The 21,073-nt window shown below is 36.6% G+C and overlaps 2 protein-coding genes across 2 annotated transcripts; both read right to left on the reverse strand.

Moving 5' to 3' along the window:
• Positions 1 to 1,162: 1,162 nt before the first annotated feature.
• Positions 1,163 to 7,612, reverse strand: LOTGIDRAFT_235832 (hypothetical protein). The gene is made up of 13 exons (XM_009065791.1): positions 7,532 to 7,612; positions 6,618 to 6,738; positions 5,831 to 6,014; positions 5,575 to 5,689; positions 5,171 to 5,372; positions 4,655 to 4,817; positions 4,028 to 4,162; positions 3,703 to 3,842; positions 3,511 to 3,602; positions 2,931 to 3,082; positions 2,459 to 2,588; positions 1,495 to 2,096; positions 1,163 to 1,460 (listed from the first exon to the last, which is right to left on the reverse strand). The coding sequence occupies exons 1-12, from the start codon at positions 7,559 to 7,561 to the stop codon at positions 1,899 to 1,901; spliced, it is 1,662 nt and encodes a 553-aa protein (XP_009064039.1). The 5' UTR covers positions 7,562 to 7,612; the 3' UTR covers positions 1,163 to 1,460; positions 1,495 to 1,898.
• Positions 7,613 to 11,106: 3,494 nt separating this feature from the next.
• On the reverse strand, positions 11,107 to 15,019 carry LOTGIDRAFT_195882 (hypothetical protein; the record flags this gene model as incomplete). The annotated part of the gene is made up of 6 exons (XM_009065792.1): positions 14,408 to 15,019; positions 13,140 to 13,319; positions 12,561 to 12,709; positions 12,029 to 12,238; positions 11,631 to 11,704; positions 11,107 to 11,364 (listed from the first exon to the last, which is right to left on the reverse strand). Coding segments are annotated over exons 1-6 (1,281 nt in total), but the record flags the coding sequence as incomplete, so codon positions are not given.
• Positions 15,020 to 21,073: the final 6,054 nt, after the last annotated feature.

Below are 21,073 nucleotides of genomic sequence, written 5' to 3' on the forward strand. Positions count from 1 at the left end.
CTTTTAAGAAGGCAATGTTTAGAATAGTCCAAAATTTGATTTCTCTGTCCTAACGTTTCCACGAATAAAATATATCCTCTGGTGATATATCTCAAAATTCAACGTTTTACGCTTTCAATCAATGAATATATTTTCTGCATCAGAAATTACTTATTACTCTAGTCTATATACGTTCTATTAAAAATAAATAATTAATTAATATTTGCATATAGATACGTTTAGACGTTAATTTTATATATGTCCAATGGATGAAAGTTTATACAAATTTGTATTTGATTTGGTCCATGAATTACAATTTATCGATGTCAATGAATTACGATATATTTTATTAGCACATTATGGTGCAGTGTACAAAGACTAACATTTGTATATATGGCTTCATTATTTAAGTTTATTTATTCATTATTATTGGTAATTGTATAGTCTCTTTTCATCTGGATTAAATTGACCTTTTTACTAAAAGGGATTGTAAAGAAGTTTCCTAAATTTTGTATGTGTATCAGGGACACTGATAGCATCAATTTACACCATTCTAATTTTCAATCAGACGTCTATGGTTCCTGTAATTCCACTAAATATCCTTTATCCCATAAGGTCCTTCGCTTTTAGTGATGTTATCAAACACTTACCTTTAGTGGAATTGCAGGAACCACAGACGTCTGATTGAAAATTGGAATGGTGTAAATTGATGCTTTCAGTGTCCCTGATACACATAGCAAATTTAGAAAAACTTTTTACAATCTTTTGGATTATTTTCTTTCTTGACGTGTATGTAACTTGTTATGTTTACATTCGCATGTAAGTTCTTTGCAATTAGGAATAGCAAATAAATGAAGAACAACGGTTCGAACAGTACGATCGAACGCAAGAACGTCGTTCTTGTCACATCTTCATTTCGCCGGAAGTGACGTGCACGCACGTAACAGCATAATTCACGAGTTTTGAACATACATGTACTTTGTTATGTTCAGAAACGTTCTAGGATGTTCATAATCGAACACACCTTAGGTTCTAGTGTCCCAAAGAATATGGATTCGAACACGCCCAGAAACAATAATCGAGCGTAATGTTTACTCACCTTGAATCATTCCGAGGGAAAATCCAAACTCATGCATTATAATTAGTATGTCTCTCAGACGGGCATAAAGTTTAAAACACATTTAAATGACACATTTCACTTATTTGAAAGTCAAATGACACATTTTTACACAAAATATAGCGTTATTAACATGATCTCTGAATACACACAGTACTGGAAAGTGAAACTAGGTCAACACGTGCATTTAGGACATGATTGACAAATGACGTCAGAGAAATTGGTAATCCGAAAGATTCCACAACAATTTCTTATGGTTTGTCAATGCGAAATAATATGATCGAACGACCAGCCAATAGGAATGGGTTCGCTGTACAGAATGACGTAGAGAAGCTGAGTCAATGACTGACGCGGGGAAGTCCCGTAGCTGTGGGGAGCTCTCCTCTCCCTCTCCCCGAAAAAATGGATTGTCTCCCCTAACAGAATTGTGACAACAACAATTTTTTTTACTGCAATTAAACAACAAACACCATTACCCCTCTGGATATATTACTTGTCCCTCCGAACAATCAAGTCGGCGACAGTGGGCTATTTGTTTTTTTGGCTTGCGTTGGAAATGGTCGATCCAAAAGTATGGATTGAACTCATTCATGGGCGAAAGTCTTTTACGAATCTTACCTAAATTTCCATATTAAAGACTGAAATAATTGAATTGGAAAAAAAAAATATGATCAATGTAAAGTAAAAATACCAATTTCCGGTTTACCACACTTCAACTTCCGGTTGGGGCGTTTGCGCGGTCATTTGGCTTTTATTACCATCCGACATACTGCAGACGCTTGCGACTAATAATGTACGTTCGTCATAAATACAGATCCATCACCGGCTTTGTCGGTTTCTCGTTCACGGAGCCATATTCCGATTTCGTATCGGACAGATTGTCCATGGTGCTGTGATCATAAACACGCTCGAACTCATCCGAAGATGGTCGATCCCGTGGGTACCAAAATCGTTCCACAGCCACATTAATTAGAATCAAAATCAACATTAGAACAAGCCACTGAAAATATAACGAAACCAAATGAAAATCAAAGGGGTGCAGTACACAATTGAGGAAACATGAAGTGTACAATGGTGGAAATTGCAACTCGGAGACAGCGTTTTCTGCCTACAATTTTTCCAAATTCAGATTCCATAGAAATGGAAATGAAATGAAATGAAATGGAATTATTTACAGTAATTCGATCAACACCGATCATTGTTCAATGGGGGAAATTTCAACTCAAGACAGCGTTGAAAGGTTTACGTCAATATGTCTACTGGGCTAATGAAGACCGGTAACGCCATACGGTGAGCAATGATGGAAATTTTCCTGAACTAGCGCACGTATCCCTTTCAAGAACAATCTTGCTGCAGTCGTACCTGAGTAATTGTGGTCATGAAAGTTTCTCTACCGTACTCATACCATGATTCCCCTGGCTGTGTTTCTGTGGATATTAAATCTACAGCCCACCAAATAATCAAGGCCACACCCTCAAGCGGTGCCAGGAATCTAAAGACAAAACCAAAAACAGGAATTTCAGCACCAAAAATATTCAACAGAGACATGTATAAATTAGACCACCGGTGGTGAAGTCACACGAAAGGTTTTGTGAAGTCACATAGTTAGTATTCATAAAAGCATGGGTAATTGTTTTGCTTTCGGGAAGTCACATGGAAAACATACGCGAAGGCATACAATCAAGATAAATGAAGTCACATGGTCAATGTTCGTGAAGTCACATATCACATTGTGAGCGTTTGTGAAGTCACACCAAGAAAGATTTCACCAAGTGAAGGTACACCCAAGATGCTTAACAATAGCATATACTGTAGTGACACGTGGGTTACTTACTTCACTATGTAACCCCATAATCGTGGTAGGTGCCAGTCGTCCAAGCTAAAATCATTAAAGACCTCCTCTCTAAATCTGTTTACTCCATAAAAGATCACCATAGCCTGTAGCATCAGCCCGTTCACTACCAGGGCGAACCCCCATACAAAATCCTGAAAATGGAAGGACATGGAATGACGGAGGTTGTGCTTCAAATGAACAGTGGCTCTACTACAGGGAAAAGGGCCAGGGGTGAAATGGGTTCAGATAATCCAGGAAAGATCAATACCAAGAGGTTTGGTCAAGGGCCAGCTGGTAGAAATGATCCTCATGATTCCAGTCAACCCAGCTGTAAATGGGTACAGATAATCCAGGAAAGATCATTACCAAGAGGTTTGGTCAAGGATCAGCTGGTAGAAAGAATCCTCATGATTCCAGTCAACCAAGCTACAAATGGGTACAGAAAATCTGGGAAAGATCATTACCAAGACCAAGGACCAGCTGGTAGAGAATACAATGGACTGCTTGGCACAGTATATCAGCCTGCCGAGGGTCGCATGGTAGCAAAAAGGTGTTGGGATGGGAAACAGAAGGAACTTGCCTGATTGGTAAGAATGTCTATATTCAATGAGGAAAGAAGACCAACCAGAAAGATCACCAACGTGGTCAATGATGCAGCAACTTTTCTAGGAACTGTAATGGAGACGGAGTGTGCATTTTTTAGAATTTTGGTACACTAATTCCTAATATACATTATTAGCTATGGAACAAAATCCAACTGGTATGGACTTACCACCAAAGTCACACAGTGTATGAGCCACCAGTTCGATGTTGGCGATTAAGGATGTGACACCAGCAAATGACAAACACGTGAAGAACAGAACGCAGATGACTCTTCCAAATACACCAATAGAAGAGAATAAAACTGGTATCCTGCAATAGAGCAATATGATAAAATTTTAATGTGTATCAGGGACACTGATAGCATCAATTTGCACCATTCCAATTTTCAATCAGACGTCTGTGGTTCCTGCAATTCGACTAAAACTAAGTGCTTGAAAACACCATGCAAGTTTCAATAGGCGTTCAAGGTAAGATGTTATAGAGGTTATACGTACCATATAAATGTCAGTCCAGTGCTGCCTGGGCCACTGTCTTTGACGATATCAATGATCTCTGATTTGCTAAGTTCAGGACGAGTTAGGATAAGACTGGAGAAAACTGTTGAGAAGATCATCATACCCGAAATCAAACTGAAATTTTAATCCGAATCATTAACAGTAACAATTATAGCCAAGGACTAGCCCAAGTACGATGACACTTGCCTGAATATATTCCGGAACATTGGCAAATTTGACAGAATGTACGCCGCTAATTTGATGGAACCTTTAGATCCAGAACACAAAGTGGAAAATTTGACAGAACACGTTTCTGAACACGAAGTGGAACATTTGACAGAACATGCGTATGAATAAATAATAGAACATTTGACAGAACACGCTCCTAAACACAAAGTGGAACATTTGACAGAACATTCTCCTAAACACAAAGTGGAACATTTGACAGAACACGCTCATGAACACATAGTGGAACATTTGACAGAACACGCTCCTGAACAAAATAGAACATTTGACAGAAAACGTTCCGGAACATTTGACAGAACTCGTGCATGAACACACAGTGGAACATTTGACAGAACACGTTCCGGAACATCCTTGAAGTAGGTGAAGAACAATAGGACTTACCTGATGAGATTATTCGTGGAGGGAATGAGAGTCCCATATTTCACTATGCCATTTCTCCAGGTCATGTAAGAGGCATAGGGGACCATCAGCCCGGCTCCAGCTCCCGTATCAAAGGCATTCTGACTTAAAGCATCCACCCATAGTCGAGGTTTGCCTAAAGACTCTGGAAAAGACAAAACAGTGCCACAATTATCATGAATACCAAGCAAAGCACTGAAATGCTGGATATTTCTCCCGTGTTTTACTTTTGTAGATGATCCATGATGTCATGTGATTTTCAAATCGACCAATCAACTCGCTTCTACATACATTTTGTTTTGTAAATGCGAGCACACACGAACGAAACTCGTAAATTATATATAAGTAAGGGCAACACTTCGCGTATGAACAAGGGTCGCTTCCAAGTGGTTTCAATTCATCGTCTCATACAAAGCTATTTGGATAAAGTTAACCACTGTACCATTTTTTAATGATAAGTGGTCGCGATGTCGACATAAACAAGGTTCAAAAACTCACCCCAATCCGGTGAAAATAAGTATGTCAATCCTTCAGAAGCGTATTCTCTGGTCAGTGACCACACGAACGTGAACACCACAATCAGCAACAGTATCGGCACCAGCATCAAGTTGACCTTCTCGATGGTCTTCACTCCGCCCAAAATAGAAGCCCCAGCTATCAAGACTGCTATACCATGAGTGAGCACTGGCCAGGCGCTATCCTACAAAACATAGTGGCAGTTGGACTGTAACGAGTTGGACTGTAATCTTCCAGGGCAATTGGATACGGAGTTTGGTAGAGAGTTGGATTGTCATCTTCTAGGACAATGGAATAGCTCCCTAGGCACCGACCGACCACCCCTTATCATCCTCAGTCAAATTGTAGACCACCAGAACAAAAATCTTTGATAAGACGATGCTCACCTCCGCATAATCCTTAAAGATCTTTCGACTGTCCACAGCGTTCTCTGGAAGTTCATTGGCCATACAATACACAGCATAGTAAAAACACCAACCAAGAACCACGGCATAGTAGGATCTGCAACAAGAACAGCATAGAGTCACAGCCCGGTAGACAATCTCTAGGGTATGGAGGCCCAGGAAAAGTAGCAGGTCGGGGAAAATCCTCTCATATGCAAAGCGATGGTTGAAACATACCTACATTTTACAATGAACTTACGCTATGAAGAACGTGACCATAGAAATCCAGGCACCACACCAAGCTGCCTTGCGACCAATGAAATGCTTAAATGATCCGACTACGGCTACTCCTGTATACCGACCGCTTCCGTACTCGATCAGCAACATCGGTATGGACCAAATCAACAAGAAGAGGAACCATACCAACAAGAATGCAAGCCCACCTGTAATAACAAAACGGAAAGAGATAGTGAAGCGATGAAGCGTTGACTAAACCTATTGGCATTTATCACTTGGCATTGATGGGATACGGATTACAACCTGGCGTTGATGGGATAAGGATAACAACTTGGCATTGAATTTACAAGGCTGATAGTTAGGTTCACAAGGATCTTGTCTATCAGCTGGTCCTTGACCAAACCTCTTGGTATTAATCACAACTTAGGTTCCCGAGGCTTCTATCACCTGGTCTTTTGACAAACCTCTTGATATTCATCTTCCAATGATAAAAACTTGGGTTCTCGGGGATCCTTCCTACCAGCTGGTCCTTGACCAAACCTCTTGGCATTGATATTGCAAGGTAACAGCTGAATTTCTCGAGGATCCTTTCTACCAGCTGGTCCTTGACCAAACCTCTTGGCATTAATTTCATAAGGTAATAGCTTAATTTCTCGAGGATCCTTTCTACCAGTTGGCCCTTGACCAAACCTCTTGTCATAGATATTTCAAGGTTGGGTTTTTTGGTGACCCTGGCTACCAGCTGGACCTGGTACTCACTGCAATGGTATTACTAGCGTAACATGCTCGGATAAGTTCATTTTACTTACCAGCCACGCCACTATTGTTGGCTACAATCCTAGGGAATCTCCAGATGTTTCCGGTACCCACGACACATCCTAAACAGGAGCAGACCAGGCCTAACTTGGAGCTGAACTGTGGAGGTTCTTCCTTTAAAGACAAAAACTTAAAGAGTCTTTAAAGTGACAGTAAAGAGGTTTTCTAAAAAATTTATGTGTATCAGGGACACTGATAGCATCAATTTGCACCATTCCAATTTTCAATCAGACGCCCGTGGTTCCTGCAACTCCACTAAAACTAAGACATCACTTATACAAGCATATCTTGATGTCATCAAACACTTAGTTTCAGTGGAATTGCAGTAACCACAGACGTCACAAGCAATGTAAACGATCTATCTTGTCACAAGGCATGTAAACAATCTATCTGGTCACAAGAAATGTAAACAATCTATCCTGTAACAGAAATGTAAACAATCTATCCTGTCACGAGAAATGTAAACAATCTATCTGGTCACAAGAAATGTAAACAATATCTTGACACAAGAAATGTAAACAATCGATCTTGTCACAAGAAATGTAAACAATCTATCCTGTCACAAGTAATGTAAACAATCTATCCTGTCACAAGTAATGTAAACATAACTAAGTATAATTCGAAATGTCAACAAATCCATCCAAATAATGTAAACAAAGTAAGTTTCAGTTCAAGAGGATTGTAAACAAAATCTATAATTTTTAATTAGTAATGTTAACGAACGAACCGTATCTCATTCACGTCAATATAAATATGGATTATTAATTTGCATGAATTCATATGAATTTATAAGAATATCCACCGCATAGATCTATATCATGGATAATTCTAGCCCGATGCTGTTAATATCACGTCAACAACAACAGTAAACAAATGTGTTTACATGTAAACAAACGGTTTTATTTACCTGTTTGTTGTTTTTGTGTTGTTCGTCCATTAGGCCTACTTACACTGATGTCATGTGAGCTCCATCCATTGTCAAGATACGTGTAGATAGCGAGTGATAAAAAGCCTAGCCCCAATAATATTAATGATAACATTTGATTCAGATTTTTATTATCGCCGTGCTTCGTCCATCGAAACACCTGTTGTTAAACTAGATGATGACCAATGGACTTAAGTGGGTTAGGGCCTCCCCACCCCCTTCACCCCCCGGGAATTTTTTTTAATGTATGATCACCTGCATTCTGAGACCCCTCTGTAAGTCAATTTAATGCCCGTAATGGAAGATTTAAAGACTTTCATTCTGTAGTTAATGATATTTCTAGGGTGGAGCCCCCTTAGGGCTGGCGGTCCGTGGTCTAGGTTCAACCAGTTCGTATGGTAGTTGAGCCACTGCGGAACACCTTATGATACTCTGTGATTGCGCTTCTCAACTTTATATCATTTTTATTGCGGCGGGCTTGCTCAGTATATCGAACACCTAATGGTAATGTGTGATTGGGCTTCCCAACTTTATATCATTTTACTTGCAGTATGGCCTGGGAACCATTGCTTGGTCTATCAGAACACCTAACAGATTGTGTGATTAGGTTTGTCAACTAAGTTTCTTTAGACATGTGGACTCAAAACATGTGTCGAATCCAGAGAGGCACAAGGTTGTACCATGCAGTGTGCAATGAGGGAAATTTTGCCCGGACAGCGAGATAAACCTTCTCATTTATTTATTTCCAACTGTGGAGAGATCTTTAACAAACACAACCTGTAGCACCCAGAGGCCTCTGTTTTAAATACTTTCTTTATAATATGCATGGGAAATAGGGGTAGGCATTTTTGAAAAACCAGGGCTCAAAAATGGGAGTTTACTCCATTAAATGAATTTTTTAATATAAAAATCTAAATAATATAATAAAATAAAAACAATATATATTTGCAATTTATATGAAAAAAAAATTGTAATTTTTTTACATTGTCTAGTTTTTTTTTTTTTTTTTCATTTACAATTTAATTTTCATTTTTGATTTTTTGCTCATTTAGAAAATTCCAATTTAATACATGAAATTCCAGTTCATATTTTCATTTTGATTATTTGCTTTCATATTCTTTAACTTTCAAATTTCGTGAAAACCCCCAAAAATATTTGAAGAAACACTTCAAAAAAACGAAATTCCATTTCAGAATTTACTAAAAAAATGAATAATGCCAATTTTTTGAGATTCAAAATTACAGAAAAATACATAAAATTATTTCAAATTCTCTAAAAAAAAATTCAAAATGTGATTCAAAATTTTTTAATTTCTTAAGTTCTAAAAAAAAATTCAAATTAAATTTTTCTTTTTTGATTCTTTGCTCATTTGCCATTTATTTTTGTTTGTTTTGATTCAAGCCCGTGAGTACATATATATATATTCTAATTGCACTAATTGTATTTTGCTAGGAAATATACAAATACAAAAATATACATAAATACAAAATAATGAACACAACCATCCTGTAGAAATCTTAAAGGTTTATACATCAAAATATGATTTTACCAGCTGATAGAGCTCAATTTCAGCTATCTGTATAGTCATCTAAATAGTTATTTTACCAGCTGATAGAGCTCAATTTCAGCTGTCTGTATAGTCATCTAAATATTTATTTTACCAGCTGATAGAACTCCATTTCAGCTATCTGTATAGTCATCTAAATATTTACTTTACCAGCTGATAGAACTCCATTTCAGCTATCTGTATAGTCTTCTAAATATTTACTATACCATCTGATAGAGCTCAATTTCAGCTATCTGTATAGTTGTCTAGATATTTACTATACCAGCTGATAGAGCTCAATTTCAGCTATCTTTATAGTTGTCTAAATATTTACTTTACCAGCTGATAGAGCTCAATTTCAGCTATCTGTATAGTCGTCTAAATATTTACTTTACCAGCTGATAGAGCTCAATTTCAGCTATCTGTATAGTCATCTTAATATTTACTTTACCAGCTGATAGAGCTCAATTTCAGCTATCTGTATAATCATCTAATTATTTACTTTACCAGCTGATAGAGCTCAATTTCAGCTATCTGTATAATCATCTAATTATTTACTTTACCAGCTGATAGAGCTCCATTTCAGCTATCTGTATAGTCATCTAAATATTTACTTTACCAGCTGATAGAACTCAATTTCAGCTATCTGTATAATCATCTAAATATTTACTTTACCAGCTGATAGAGCTCCATTTCAGCTATCTGTATAATCATCTAATTATTTACTTTACCAGCTGATAGAGCTCCATTCCAGCTGTCTGTATAGTCATCTAAATATTTACTTTACCAGCTGATAGAGCTCCATTTCAGCTATCTGTATAATCATCTAATTATTTACTTTACCAGCTGATAGAGCTCCATTCCAGTTATCTGTATAGTCATCTAAATATTTACTTTACCAGCTGATAGAGCTCAATTTCAGCTATCTGTATAATCATCTAAATATTTACTTTACCAGCTGATAGAGCTCCATTTCAGCTATCTGTATAATCATCTAATTATTTACTTTACCAGCTGATAGAGCTCCATTCCAGCTGTCTGTATAGTCATCTAAATATTTACTTTACCAGCTGATAGAGCTGCATTTCAGCTATCTGTATAATCATCTAATTATTTACTTTACCAGCTGATAGAGCTCAATTTCAGCTATCTGTATAATCATCTAATTATTTACTTTACCAGCTGATAGAGCTCAATTTCAGCTATCTGTGTAGTTATATAAATATCTAATTTACCAGCTGACAGAGCTCAATTTCAGTTGCTTTTGCGTTATTACAAAGGGCAATACATGTAACAGTGAATATGATAACGCTTTTCGAATTTGTATATGAACCAGGCATCAGAATTTCAATTTGAAAAGTGATACAGAGAGCTGAAATTGAGCTCTATCGGCTTGGAAAGAAATATTTTTAAGACTATAACTTTTTTAAAGCTTATTTTATTTGATCCCTATGAACTTTGTCGTCCATTTTTTTCATATACTGGAATGCTTAGCTAGTAAAAGCAAGATCTAAAATTAAATCACAAGTACGTTCTTTTTTATTTACTAATATTTTTCATCTCATTTGTAATCTAACAGGATTTCTTCCCCAGTCTTGTTCTTTCGATGTTATTATAAACCAATCAAACCAGTCATGTAGAAGCTGTTTCTTGTACAATAATGAATAGTGGGATAGAAGAGCCAAAGAGGCTGTCATATTGTTCACTATAAGTTTCACTATCCCACACTTCATCATCGATATCAGGAAACGGGTTCTACATGACATGCTTTGATTGTTTAAAAATAACATCATTGGAACAAGACTGTGGTAGAAAACATGTTAGATTACAATGGATTAAAATATTAGAAAATAAAAAAGAACAAATTTGTAAATAGAAGTCTTTGGCTTTTGATACAAAAACATTTTTTGGATGCAGAGACTTCTTTAAACATAAGGCACCAACAGTATTCCAGCACTATCTATGAAGCTTATAGGTACCGCACTTAGCCTGCGATGCCATCATGACATTAATGGCAGCCACAAGACTTGACTATCATGCTCTTGTATTTCTTCAGAACTACATTGGAATTGGCATCAAAGTACAGAACTGAGATGGCGTTGAGTTTAGTTGGGGCACAGCAGGGTTTGGGGACTAGGACTGGATCCATCAGATGTACCAGAGTCTGCACAATGGCATGGTTCGTGGCGTTCATGTTGGCTGCCAAGGGAAAGGAACATTCGCCATGGCAATAGAAGGCTGAGTAACCATCAGGGGCAATAATCCAATCCTGAAAAAAAACATAAGTATCATTAAAATCAGAACTCTCTTTTTCTCAAAAGGGTCGAGTTGTTTTCTTTGTATGTGTATCAGGGACACTGATATCATCAATTTACACAATTTCAATTTTCAATCAGACGTCTGTGGTTCCTGCAATTCCACTAAAACTAAGTGTTTGATGACATCACTAATTCAAAATATGCTTTATCACATAAGTTCTATCCCTTTAAAGTCACTCTTTGAACAGGAGAGATGAGAATATTCTGAAGCACTCACCTGCCATCCTAGATCTCGAAAACTAACGTAGAGTGAATGTCTCTTACAAGGCAGATTTTTAAATCTTAAATATGCTGAAAATGAAAATAATATCTTGGTTAAAGGGGTACTGTGGGAGGCAAGTATTAAAGGGATTGTGAAGTGGTTTTCTAAATTGTTCATGTGTATCAGGGACACTGATAGCATCAATTTACACCATTCCAATTTTCAATCAGACGTCTGTGGTTCCTGCAATTCCACTAAAACTAAGTGTTTGAAGACGTCACTAATCACAAAATATGACCAGCATAGGACATCACTATTGCAAAAGAACTGTACTGTCCTAAGAGAAGTTCAAAAAATGAATCAATGAGTTGACCCAGGTGCTTAGCAGAGGACAAAAAAATTTGTGTACATACAATTACTGTAAGGGTTATAGGGTTCATCGGAATAAGCATACGCCATTTCATTGTCGCTGGTGTCTGAAACCGTTTGGTAACTTCGGGTTGAGCGTGTTCTTCTGGAGTGAATGTTGTGTGCCATACTGAAGTACCCCACCATGAAAGGTTGTTTGTCTGTTGGACCTTTTCTGGTTACCATGCCAACATGTTTTGGTTCCACACTTTTTCCTGATAATAAAAGAGTTTTACTTCAAGTCATTGTCAAACATAATGTGGTACTAAAGGTAGTTAATTATTTTCGGTGCGGTAGGTCTTTGGAATCGCAGAGGCACAAGTCTCTCATGGAGCGCCTGAAAGGCGTTTTTGAAAAATGTATTGATTTTGGTGAATTCTGACACATTTTTTTGGGCAAGAAAGTATAAAAACGACATTTTTGAAAAGATTGTTCGAAATTGATGTGGGGTGCAATTGGGGTACAAACCATTTTTCTGGGGTAGTGAATGACCCCCCTCCCCCCACCCCCACTGGCAAGGGGTTAATAAAACTTTACCATTTTGATCCCAAATCTTCATGTAGAGACCTAGGTTAGACTCTGGGAAGTTGGTCCACCTTTCAGCAGCTCTGGTTACATTTAAACCAAACCAACCAGTAAAACTATTAGCAATGGTTACATTCACTTCAGAATTCAATGTCTTATCTCTGAAATGGAACAAAATCTTACATTGTGCAATGAGGGAAATTTTCTTATAAGGGCATTAAAGGGACAGTTTCGCCATTTTTTGGAGGTTGATTTTGGTCTTGAATATATGTAAATAGTCTTCAGAAGTACTAGAAATGTATGAAAATCACATAATTCCTTTAAAAAGATCTCAAACTAGGAATTTCTCTTTCTATTTCTGTAGATGTCTTTTCTATATATCACAGTGTCTCAAGAAATGACAATGTTGTTTAATTGTCAAGTGTTGATCATTCTGGACACACATGGATTTGAAGGCTCAAATTAAGGCAAAGTTAGGCTAATCCTCAAACCAAGATGGATACCAAGAGGTTTGGTAAGGACCAGCTGGTAGACAGGATCCTTGAGAACCTAAGTTGTTATCCTTAAAAGATTGATCAAAATGTTACTTACTCAATATCGACTCCTTGTTGTATCATAAATACTTCAATGGTCATCTGTCCAGTTCCATCATTGGTCACTGAGTCTTTATGTAGGCGTAGCTCTGCACCGGTCACACCTTCCTCCGGGGAGACTTCGCTGAAGTCAAAGAAGAATGTCTTGTCTTTTTCATGCCGGAGATAGGACACTTTACTAGCTGCAAACAAAAATAATGGTGTTAAAAGGATTGTAAAGAGGTTTTCTAAATTTTTTATGTGTATCAGGGACAATGATAGCATCAATTTACACCATTCTAATTTTCAATCAGATGTCTGTGGTTCCTGCAATTCCACTAAAACTAAGTGTTTGATGACGTCACTAATTGCAAAATATGCTTTATCACATAAGCGTTTAGTGACGTCATCAAACACTTAGTTTTAGTGGAATTGCAGGAACCTAGACGTCTGATTGAAAATTGGAATGGTGCAAATTGATGCACATAAAAAAATTTAGAAAACCTCTTTACAATCTCTTTAAAGAATTCAAACTGTTCCTTTAAACTTAAAATTTTATTCAACCTGTTTGTCAACAAATTCAACTATAATGACGTAAGTTTTCACTTCAGTGAACACAACAGATGTTCCTTTTAAGACATTTCTCGTCAACAACAAGAAACATAGGGAGCCGTGGTGGCTCGGTGAGCTAGACACTTGCTCACTAACCTGAAGGTCCACGGTTCAATCCCGGCATAGGTCGAGATAATACCTTCAGATTTTTCAACCCGGTTTCCCCCTGTCAGTGATGTAGGTAAGAGGGGCTGACATGGAAAAAGTGTCTAGCCGTTTGGATGAGACAATAAACCGAGGCCCTGTGTGCTACAGACTGTGCACGTTAAAGATCCCTCTACAGTTGGAAATCGAAAAAGAGCAGGCTAATAATACCTTCAGATTTTTCAACCTGGTTTCCCCTGTCAGTGATGCAGGTAAGAGGGTCTGACACGGAAAAAGTGTCTAGTCGTTCGGATGAGACAATAAACCGAGGCCCTGTGTGCTACAGACTGTGCATGTTACAGATCCCTCTACAGTTGGAAATGGAAAAAGAGCAGGCTAAAGCCGCTGTCCTGGTAAAATTGACCTCATTGTACACTGCATGGTGTTGTCGGTCTTCAATAGCCCATATGATGCAGAAAAGTAGGACGTAAAACCTGTAGGTTGTCTCCATGAAAATATCACATTTGATCAAGTCTAAAGACAATTCTACTATCTTATTTTATTGTGGACACTCTAAAGACTAAAGTCTACTTACCGTGATTCACAAAACTCATAATCACATCTGAGCCATCTACTTTGGTCAAATCCAGACCGAGACTATCGTTCAATTTACTTTTCAAATGGTTATGAAATTTTTCATCATTTTCTTCCATGGGAAGCGTTTCTTCCTCTTCCAATGTCTTGTACAAGTCTATCATGAACTTTGGCGCCGAGTCCTCCTCACCATGGTGATCCTTCGGTTTTGGCCGGTGATGCAGACCCAAGAGGGTTAAAATTTCTTGTTGAACACCCTTCCGTTGGCGTCCCTTCATTTTGTTGACGATGACAGTCTGCTGTAAGCCGTTGTCAGCGTAAAATGCAGTGTTGGCAGCGCAAAATTCATAGCAGACGACATTTGCAGTGATAAACAATATGGCAGCACTAAATGAACCCCGAGCCATTTTGGCTTTTCCAAATTCACAGAAAACTCAGAAAAGATTGCAGCATTTCATACAGAAAATGTTAAAATTTGAGAGAATTTCTCCAAAAAAGTTAATGCACTCAAATTCAAAACAATGGAAAGTTTTGTTTATATTTTTCCACAGGTGTGTCGTTGCCAAATTCTGCGTGGAATCGTGCCTCGAAGTAGCTGAACTGTGTCCCAATTCCAAGGAAATATGGTTTCCAAAACTAAATCCCAAAATCTCCAAGAAATTGTCAACGAAAATTCAAAAATAGCGAAATTTGAGTTCAATGTGTACCTTCATACCTAGCCGACATATTGTTCAATTAAATGTCATGCGCGAACACCTGCTTCCGGTTTACAGGTAATTTGATATTTTTAAAGGTTACCTTAGTAACGAATGAATGAATGAATGAATGAATGATAAATCCTAGAGGAGAGGTATATTCTACTACTTGAATGAATGAATGAATGAATGAAGGAAGGAAGGAAGGAAGGAAGGAAGGAAGGAAGGAATGAATGAATGAATGAATGAATGAATGAATGAATGAATGAATGAATGAACGAATGGATAAATCCTAGAAGTACATGCTACTACTTGAATGAATGAATGAAGGAAAGATTGAATGAATGAATGAATGAATGAATGAATGAATAAATGAATGAATGACGAATGAATGAATGAATGAATGGATCAATTCTAGAGGTATAGGCTACTACTTGAATGAATGAGCGAATGAACGAATGAACGAAGGAATGAATAAATGATTTAAGGAGTGAATAAGTGCACGAATGGATGAATGGAATGATACCTGAATGTATGAATGAATGAATGAATGCCTCAAAGAATGAATGAATGAATAAAAGGATGAATGAATGAATGAATGAAATAAAGTAAACGACCTCGAGGAATGACAGAACAACTTCCTTTTCTCAATAAATTAATGAATAACCGGCAACCAAGTTACTCGTTTCTTTGCACACACACAAACAATGAAACGCAATGGGATTCCTTTCTAAGCGGAAAACCCCCTTTGAATTATTTGTAAAAATTTGAATCTCTTTAAAAGGCGCTATATCGGATGGGACAATAAACCGAGGCCCTGTGTGCTACAGGCTGTGCACGTTAAAGATCCCTCGACAGTTGGAAATCGAAAAAGAGTAGGCTAATGTTACTGTACTCGCAAACTTTTCCTCATCACACACTGCATGGCATTGCCCGTCTTCATTAGCTCACATGGTGCAGAAAAGTAGGACGTAAAACTCCATTCAATTCATTCTAAAAGACACAGTAAGCGCAAGAATTGATTAATTCAAGTGTGGTCTGATTTTGAAGTTATCATAAAAGAGTTAGCTCCCTTCAAATGATAGAGCCCGTTTACGAGAATATTTTGGCTACAAACCACAGTTAACTTTAAGGACAATAAAATGGTGTTACTTCCCTTGGACCAGTGAAAATCTTTCGCAACCTTGAATATAACTCGCCCAGAAAAACTGTGATAGACTTTAAATGAACTGAAATTTTACGTCCCCCCCCCCCTTTAGGCATGTGAAGACGGTCGACGCCTTGCAGTGTGCAGGGGATATCTGTCAGTTCAACAGCTTTGCATCTCGTTTCATTAGACGGACGACGCCTTGCCTTAATTCCAACTATTTTTTCTCCGTTTTGCAACGTTATTAGGTTCGCCAGCCCGTAGCTACCTGGGGTAAGGAAACGCAACACCCCCACGGTACATGGGACACATTAAAGAACCCATTAACCTTTAGCCCCACCCCTCAGTCCAACTATCCCATCCCTACAGGCCAGCTATCCCAAGGGAGAACGGAAAAATTTGTAACAGGTTTATTCATTATAAAAAGGGAAAACAGAGAAATCCAACAAGAACAATTATTTACAATAAAAACAAAAACAAACAAATAAATAAACAAACAAATAAATAAATAAATAAATAAATAAACAGGTACTCACAGTTACAATTTTCAATTTTTCATGATTTTGTACATTTTTTATTTGTAAATCTTTATAATGTACAATTCTTTTTGTAAATCATGACAATGTACAATTCTGTTTTGTAGATCATGATAATGTACAATTCTGTTTTGTAGATCATGACAATGTACAATTCTGTTTTGTAGATCATGATAATGTACAATTCTGTTTTGTAGATCATGATAATGTACAATTCTTTTTTGTAAATCATGATAATGTACAATTCTTTTTTGTAAATCACGACAATGTACAGTCCTTTGTAAATCATGATTCTATACTATTCTTCGTAAATCATGATCATGTACAGTTCTTTTTTAATCATGAATTTGTAAATAATGACATTGTTCACAGTAAATGATGATAATGTACAAGTCTTTTTGTAAATCACGACAATGTACAGTTCTTTGTAAATGATGATAATATACACGTCTTTTTGTAAATAATTACAATTTACGGTTCCTTGTAAATCATTACAATTTACAAGACTTTTTGTAAATCATTACAATTTCATTACAATTTACAGTTCCTTGTAAATCATTACAATTTACAAGACTTTTTGTAAATCATTACAATTTAATTACAATTTACAGTTCCTTGTAAATCATTACTACTTACAAGTCTTTTTGTAAATCATTACAATGTACACATCTTTTTGTAAATCATTACAATGTACAAGTCCTTTTGTAAATCATTACAATTAACAAGTCCTTTTGTTAATCATTACAATGTACAAGTCTTTTTGTAAATCATTACAATGTACAAGTCCTTTTGTAAAATAATCTCTTTGTAATTTTTGCAAAATTAAACTTAAAAATATTTTACAGTTCATTTTTTTGAAAGCAAAATGCAATGGAGTATTAGATCACACAGGTCTGCGCCTTGCCTAATTTAAAAACATAACCCCTGGAGATTACAGAGTCATGGAGAATCTTTGGAACTTTGGATTTTTGAAATCAATTACAAAATCAGTGATGATATGGGAACCTTTGGTAGAAAAATTCCAAATTTTTTTGTAAGTGTCTATAATGCACACCCTTCGTTATCAGGTCTTTTTTGGAGGGCAAAATCTACACAAATTGGGTCTACATTTTCAAGCCCTCAACTTTTCTTCCATAAAATCTGAAAATATAAAAATGTAATAAGGTTAACTGGAATTCCATGTTGTATTTGTCTGCTCCTGATAGACCTAATGCTCAATGCCATACAGTGTTCAATGATGGAAATTTCAAGAGAAAATGTGAAATATGTGCACTCTTAGATTGTTTGAAGGGAAAGTGTCTTTACTAGCTTAGTAAGCTGGATTTAAGCTATTCTTTTTAAGCTCAATTAAAGCTATTCTTTTTAAGCTCGATTTAAGCTATGGTCGATTTAAGCTATTCTTTTTAAGCTCGATTTAAGCTATGGTCGATTCAAGCTATTCTTTTTTAACTTTGAATGAAGCTATTCTTTTTAAGCTAAGCTCGATTTAAGCCATTCTTTTTAAGCTAAGCTCGATTTAAGCCATTTTTTTTTAAGCTCTTTTTAAGAATTAAAATCCGACATCTGCATGGTTCAGCTGCAGTTTTCCACTTTGTTTGAAAATTGAAATTGGATATTGAAATCTGGTATCCTAGTCAAAATGGTGTGGTACATTTTTTGTTGAATTGTAGAAGAACTGAGAGTCAGATTTTTATTCCGAAAAGAGTTTACACTTCTGTATTATTTTATGTATAAACTGAACAAAAATTGGCTGAAAGTGTCTGACGGTTCCATCACATACCACCAGACAAAATGGTTTTATGGTTCTGGCTGGTGAATTTATGACCAATTGGGTTTCAAACTATGTCATAAAGAGTAATATATAGTTATATATGTCATGAAGATCAAGACTTAATATTATCTTGAACGACCAGGAAATCAAAATGGTAATAATAACTAAGATCAATAACATCAAGGCTATATAGATGTAATATTTTCCTTCCTCTAAATGAGAAGAGCTTTTAAAGGAGATGTGCCAGATAAATTTTTAATTTTCACCACCTAACGTTACAATAAAAATCCGTACAAGCAAGACAATTCCATTGATCAAAATCTCGTCCAAAGTATGGTAAAATCATGAGAAAAAGTTGTATAGTAGTGGACTCCTCTAAAGAAAAGTACCATCAGGTGTTTCGAAAAGAGTAAGCAAGTTAGTGCTTGGGCTAGTTTTAGAACTATCACTATTTTCCCATTGGACACAAAACTACAGGTTTTTGTTTAATGAATTGTTGAAATATCCTTTTTAAATTCTGAACAAATGACTTGTTTCGGATCAATTTAATAGTTCTAATACTTACCCAAAACCTATGCCATATTTTGACAACCATGCAAAAATCTATGCACATATCCTGATTTTCTGTATCAAAGTCGCAAACACTTTGCCTTTTTTGCTCCTTCGTCCTTTGCAGCATCTGATATCCCAGCATTCTATTTATAACTAGAAATTCAACCCGTATCCTTCCAGAATATAACTATAGTATATTGAAACTGAATTTCAACAATAAATAATCCAATAATGCACATTTTTCCCCATTGCACACTTTTTCCTTTTTTGTAGGCTTTTTCCGTATCTTTCAACAACATAATTACTTTCCACATTCTGAAATTCACAACAATTGTTAAAATTCAACAAAACACCACTTTTTTTAAAAATTGCACATTATCCAATATTGCACATTTTCGCCACATTGTACACTTTTACCAGACATGCTACTTGTTACATCTCCACCATAACCAGATTCTGACCATACAATGCCCTTTGGCATCTGCACGCAAACCTTGAGAATTTAAAGATCAGCTGGTAGACACAATCCTTGAGAATCTAAGGACCAGCTGGTAAACACAATACTTGAGAATTTAAAGACCAGCTGGTAGACACAATCCTTGAGAATCTAAAGACCAGCTGGTAGACACAATCCTTGAGAATTTAAGGACCAGCTGGTAGACACAATACTTGAGAATTTAAGGACCAGCTGGTAGACACAATCCTTGAGAATCTAAGGACCAGCTGGTAGACACAATCCTTGAGAATCTAAGGACCAGCTGGTAGACACAATCCTTGAGAATTTAAGGACCAGCTGGTAGACACAATCCTTGAGAATCTAAGGACCAGCTGGTAGACACAATCCTTGAGAATCTAAGGACCAGCTGGTAGACACAATCCTTGAGAATTTAAGGACCAGCTGGTAGACACAATCCTTGAGAATTTAAGGACCAGCTGGTAGACACAATCCTTGAGAATTTAAGGACCAGTTGGTAGACACAATCCTTGAGAATCTAAGGACCAGCTGGTAGACACAATCCTTGAGAATCTAAAGATCAGCTGGTAGACACAATCCTTGAGAATCTAAGGACCAGCTGGTAGACACAATCGTTGACAGTTTAAGAACAAATTAACCACGAACCAATCCTTGAAATTAACCATGCACTGATCACAATTTCACTTTAACTGCTTGGCAAATATCACAATTGTCAATTACAAGGAAGAAGTCCTTTAAATAAACCATTCATTTATCACGAATTTATACATTTTCAATAATTGGCTTCACATACAATCACATTTTGATTCAATCACGATCACCAATTGTCAAATTCCTGAAATCTAATCCTGCACAGATTACAAATTTCTTCATGCATTGATCACGATTTCCCTTAAATTGGCTTAAATTTGTTCACACATCACGACTTCCAAATGATAACCCTTGAAATAAACTGTGCATTTATCACAAATTTCTCACGTTTTTTATCCTTATACATCACAAATTCAAATTCCACATTGATCACAATTTTCTTCATGCATTGATCACGATTTCCCATCCCATTCATCACAACTAAATCCTTAAAATAAATAGTGCATTTATCACAAATTTCTTAAGTTTCCTCAACATTGCTTGATCCCATTGTCAAATTCAAGAAATCATTTTGAGAAACTGGAATAGATCACAGTTTTCTTCATGCATTGATCACGATTTCCCTCACATTCATCACGACTAAACCCTTAAAATAAATAGTGCATTTATCACGAATTTCTTAAGTTTCCTCAACATTCTTGATTGTCAAATTCAATAATCCGGAATAGATCACAATTTTTTTTAAAGCATTGATCACGATTTCCCGATAACTGGCTTCAACCGATTTGTGCCTAATTATCACGATTTGCCACATCCATCCCTAAAATTGCTCATTATATAGCGATAAGGTGCTGTGGCTTCAAATCCTCTTCAAGGTAAGAAAAATTCTGATGCCT

The sequence above is a fragment of the Lottia gigantea genome (genome assembly GCF_000327385.1).
Source record: "Lottia gigantea unplaced genomic scaffold LOTGIsca_70, whole genome shotgun sequence".
NCBI classification, from domain to species: domain Eukaryota; kingdom Metazoa; phylum Mollusca; class Gastropoda; family Lottiidae; genus Lottia; species Lottia gigantea.

Excerpts from the sequence above, each read along its gene's own strand:
- LOTGIDRAFT_235832 (XM_009065791.1), bottom strand. The coding sequence starts at position 7,561 with ATGGACGAACAACACAAAAACAACAAACAG. Across the intron at positions 4,818-5,170 it reads CTTATTTTCACCGGATTGGG|AGTCTTTAGGCAAACCTCGA; the intron begins GTGAGTTTTTGA and ends TGTCTTTTCCAG. Across the intron at positions 2,097-2,458 it reads TCATGACCACAATTACTCAG|TGGCTTGTTCTAATGTTGAT; the intron begins GTACGACTGCAG and ends TTATATTTTCAG.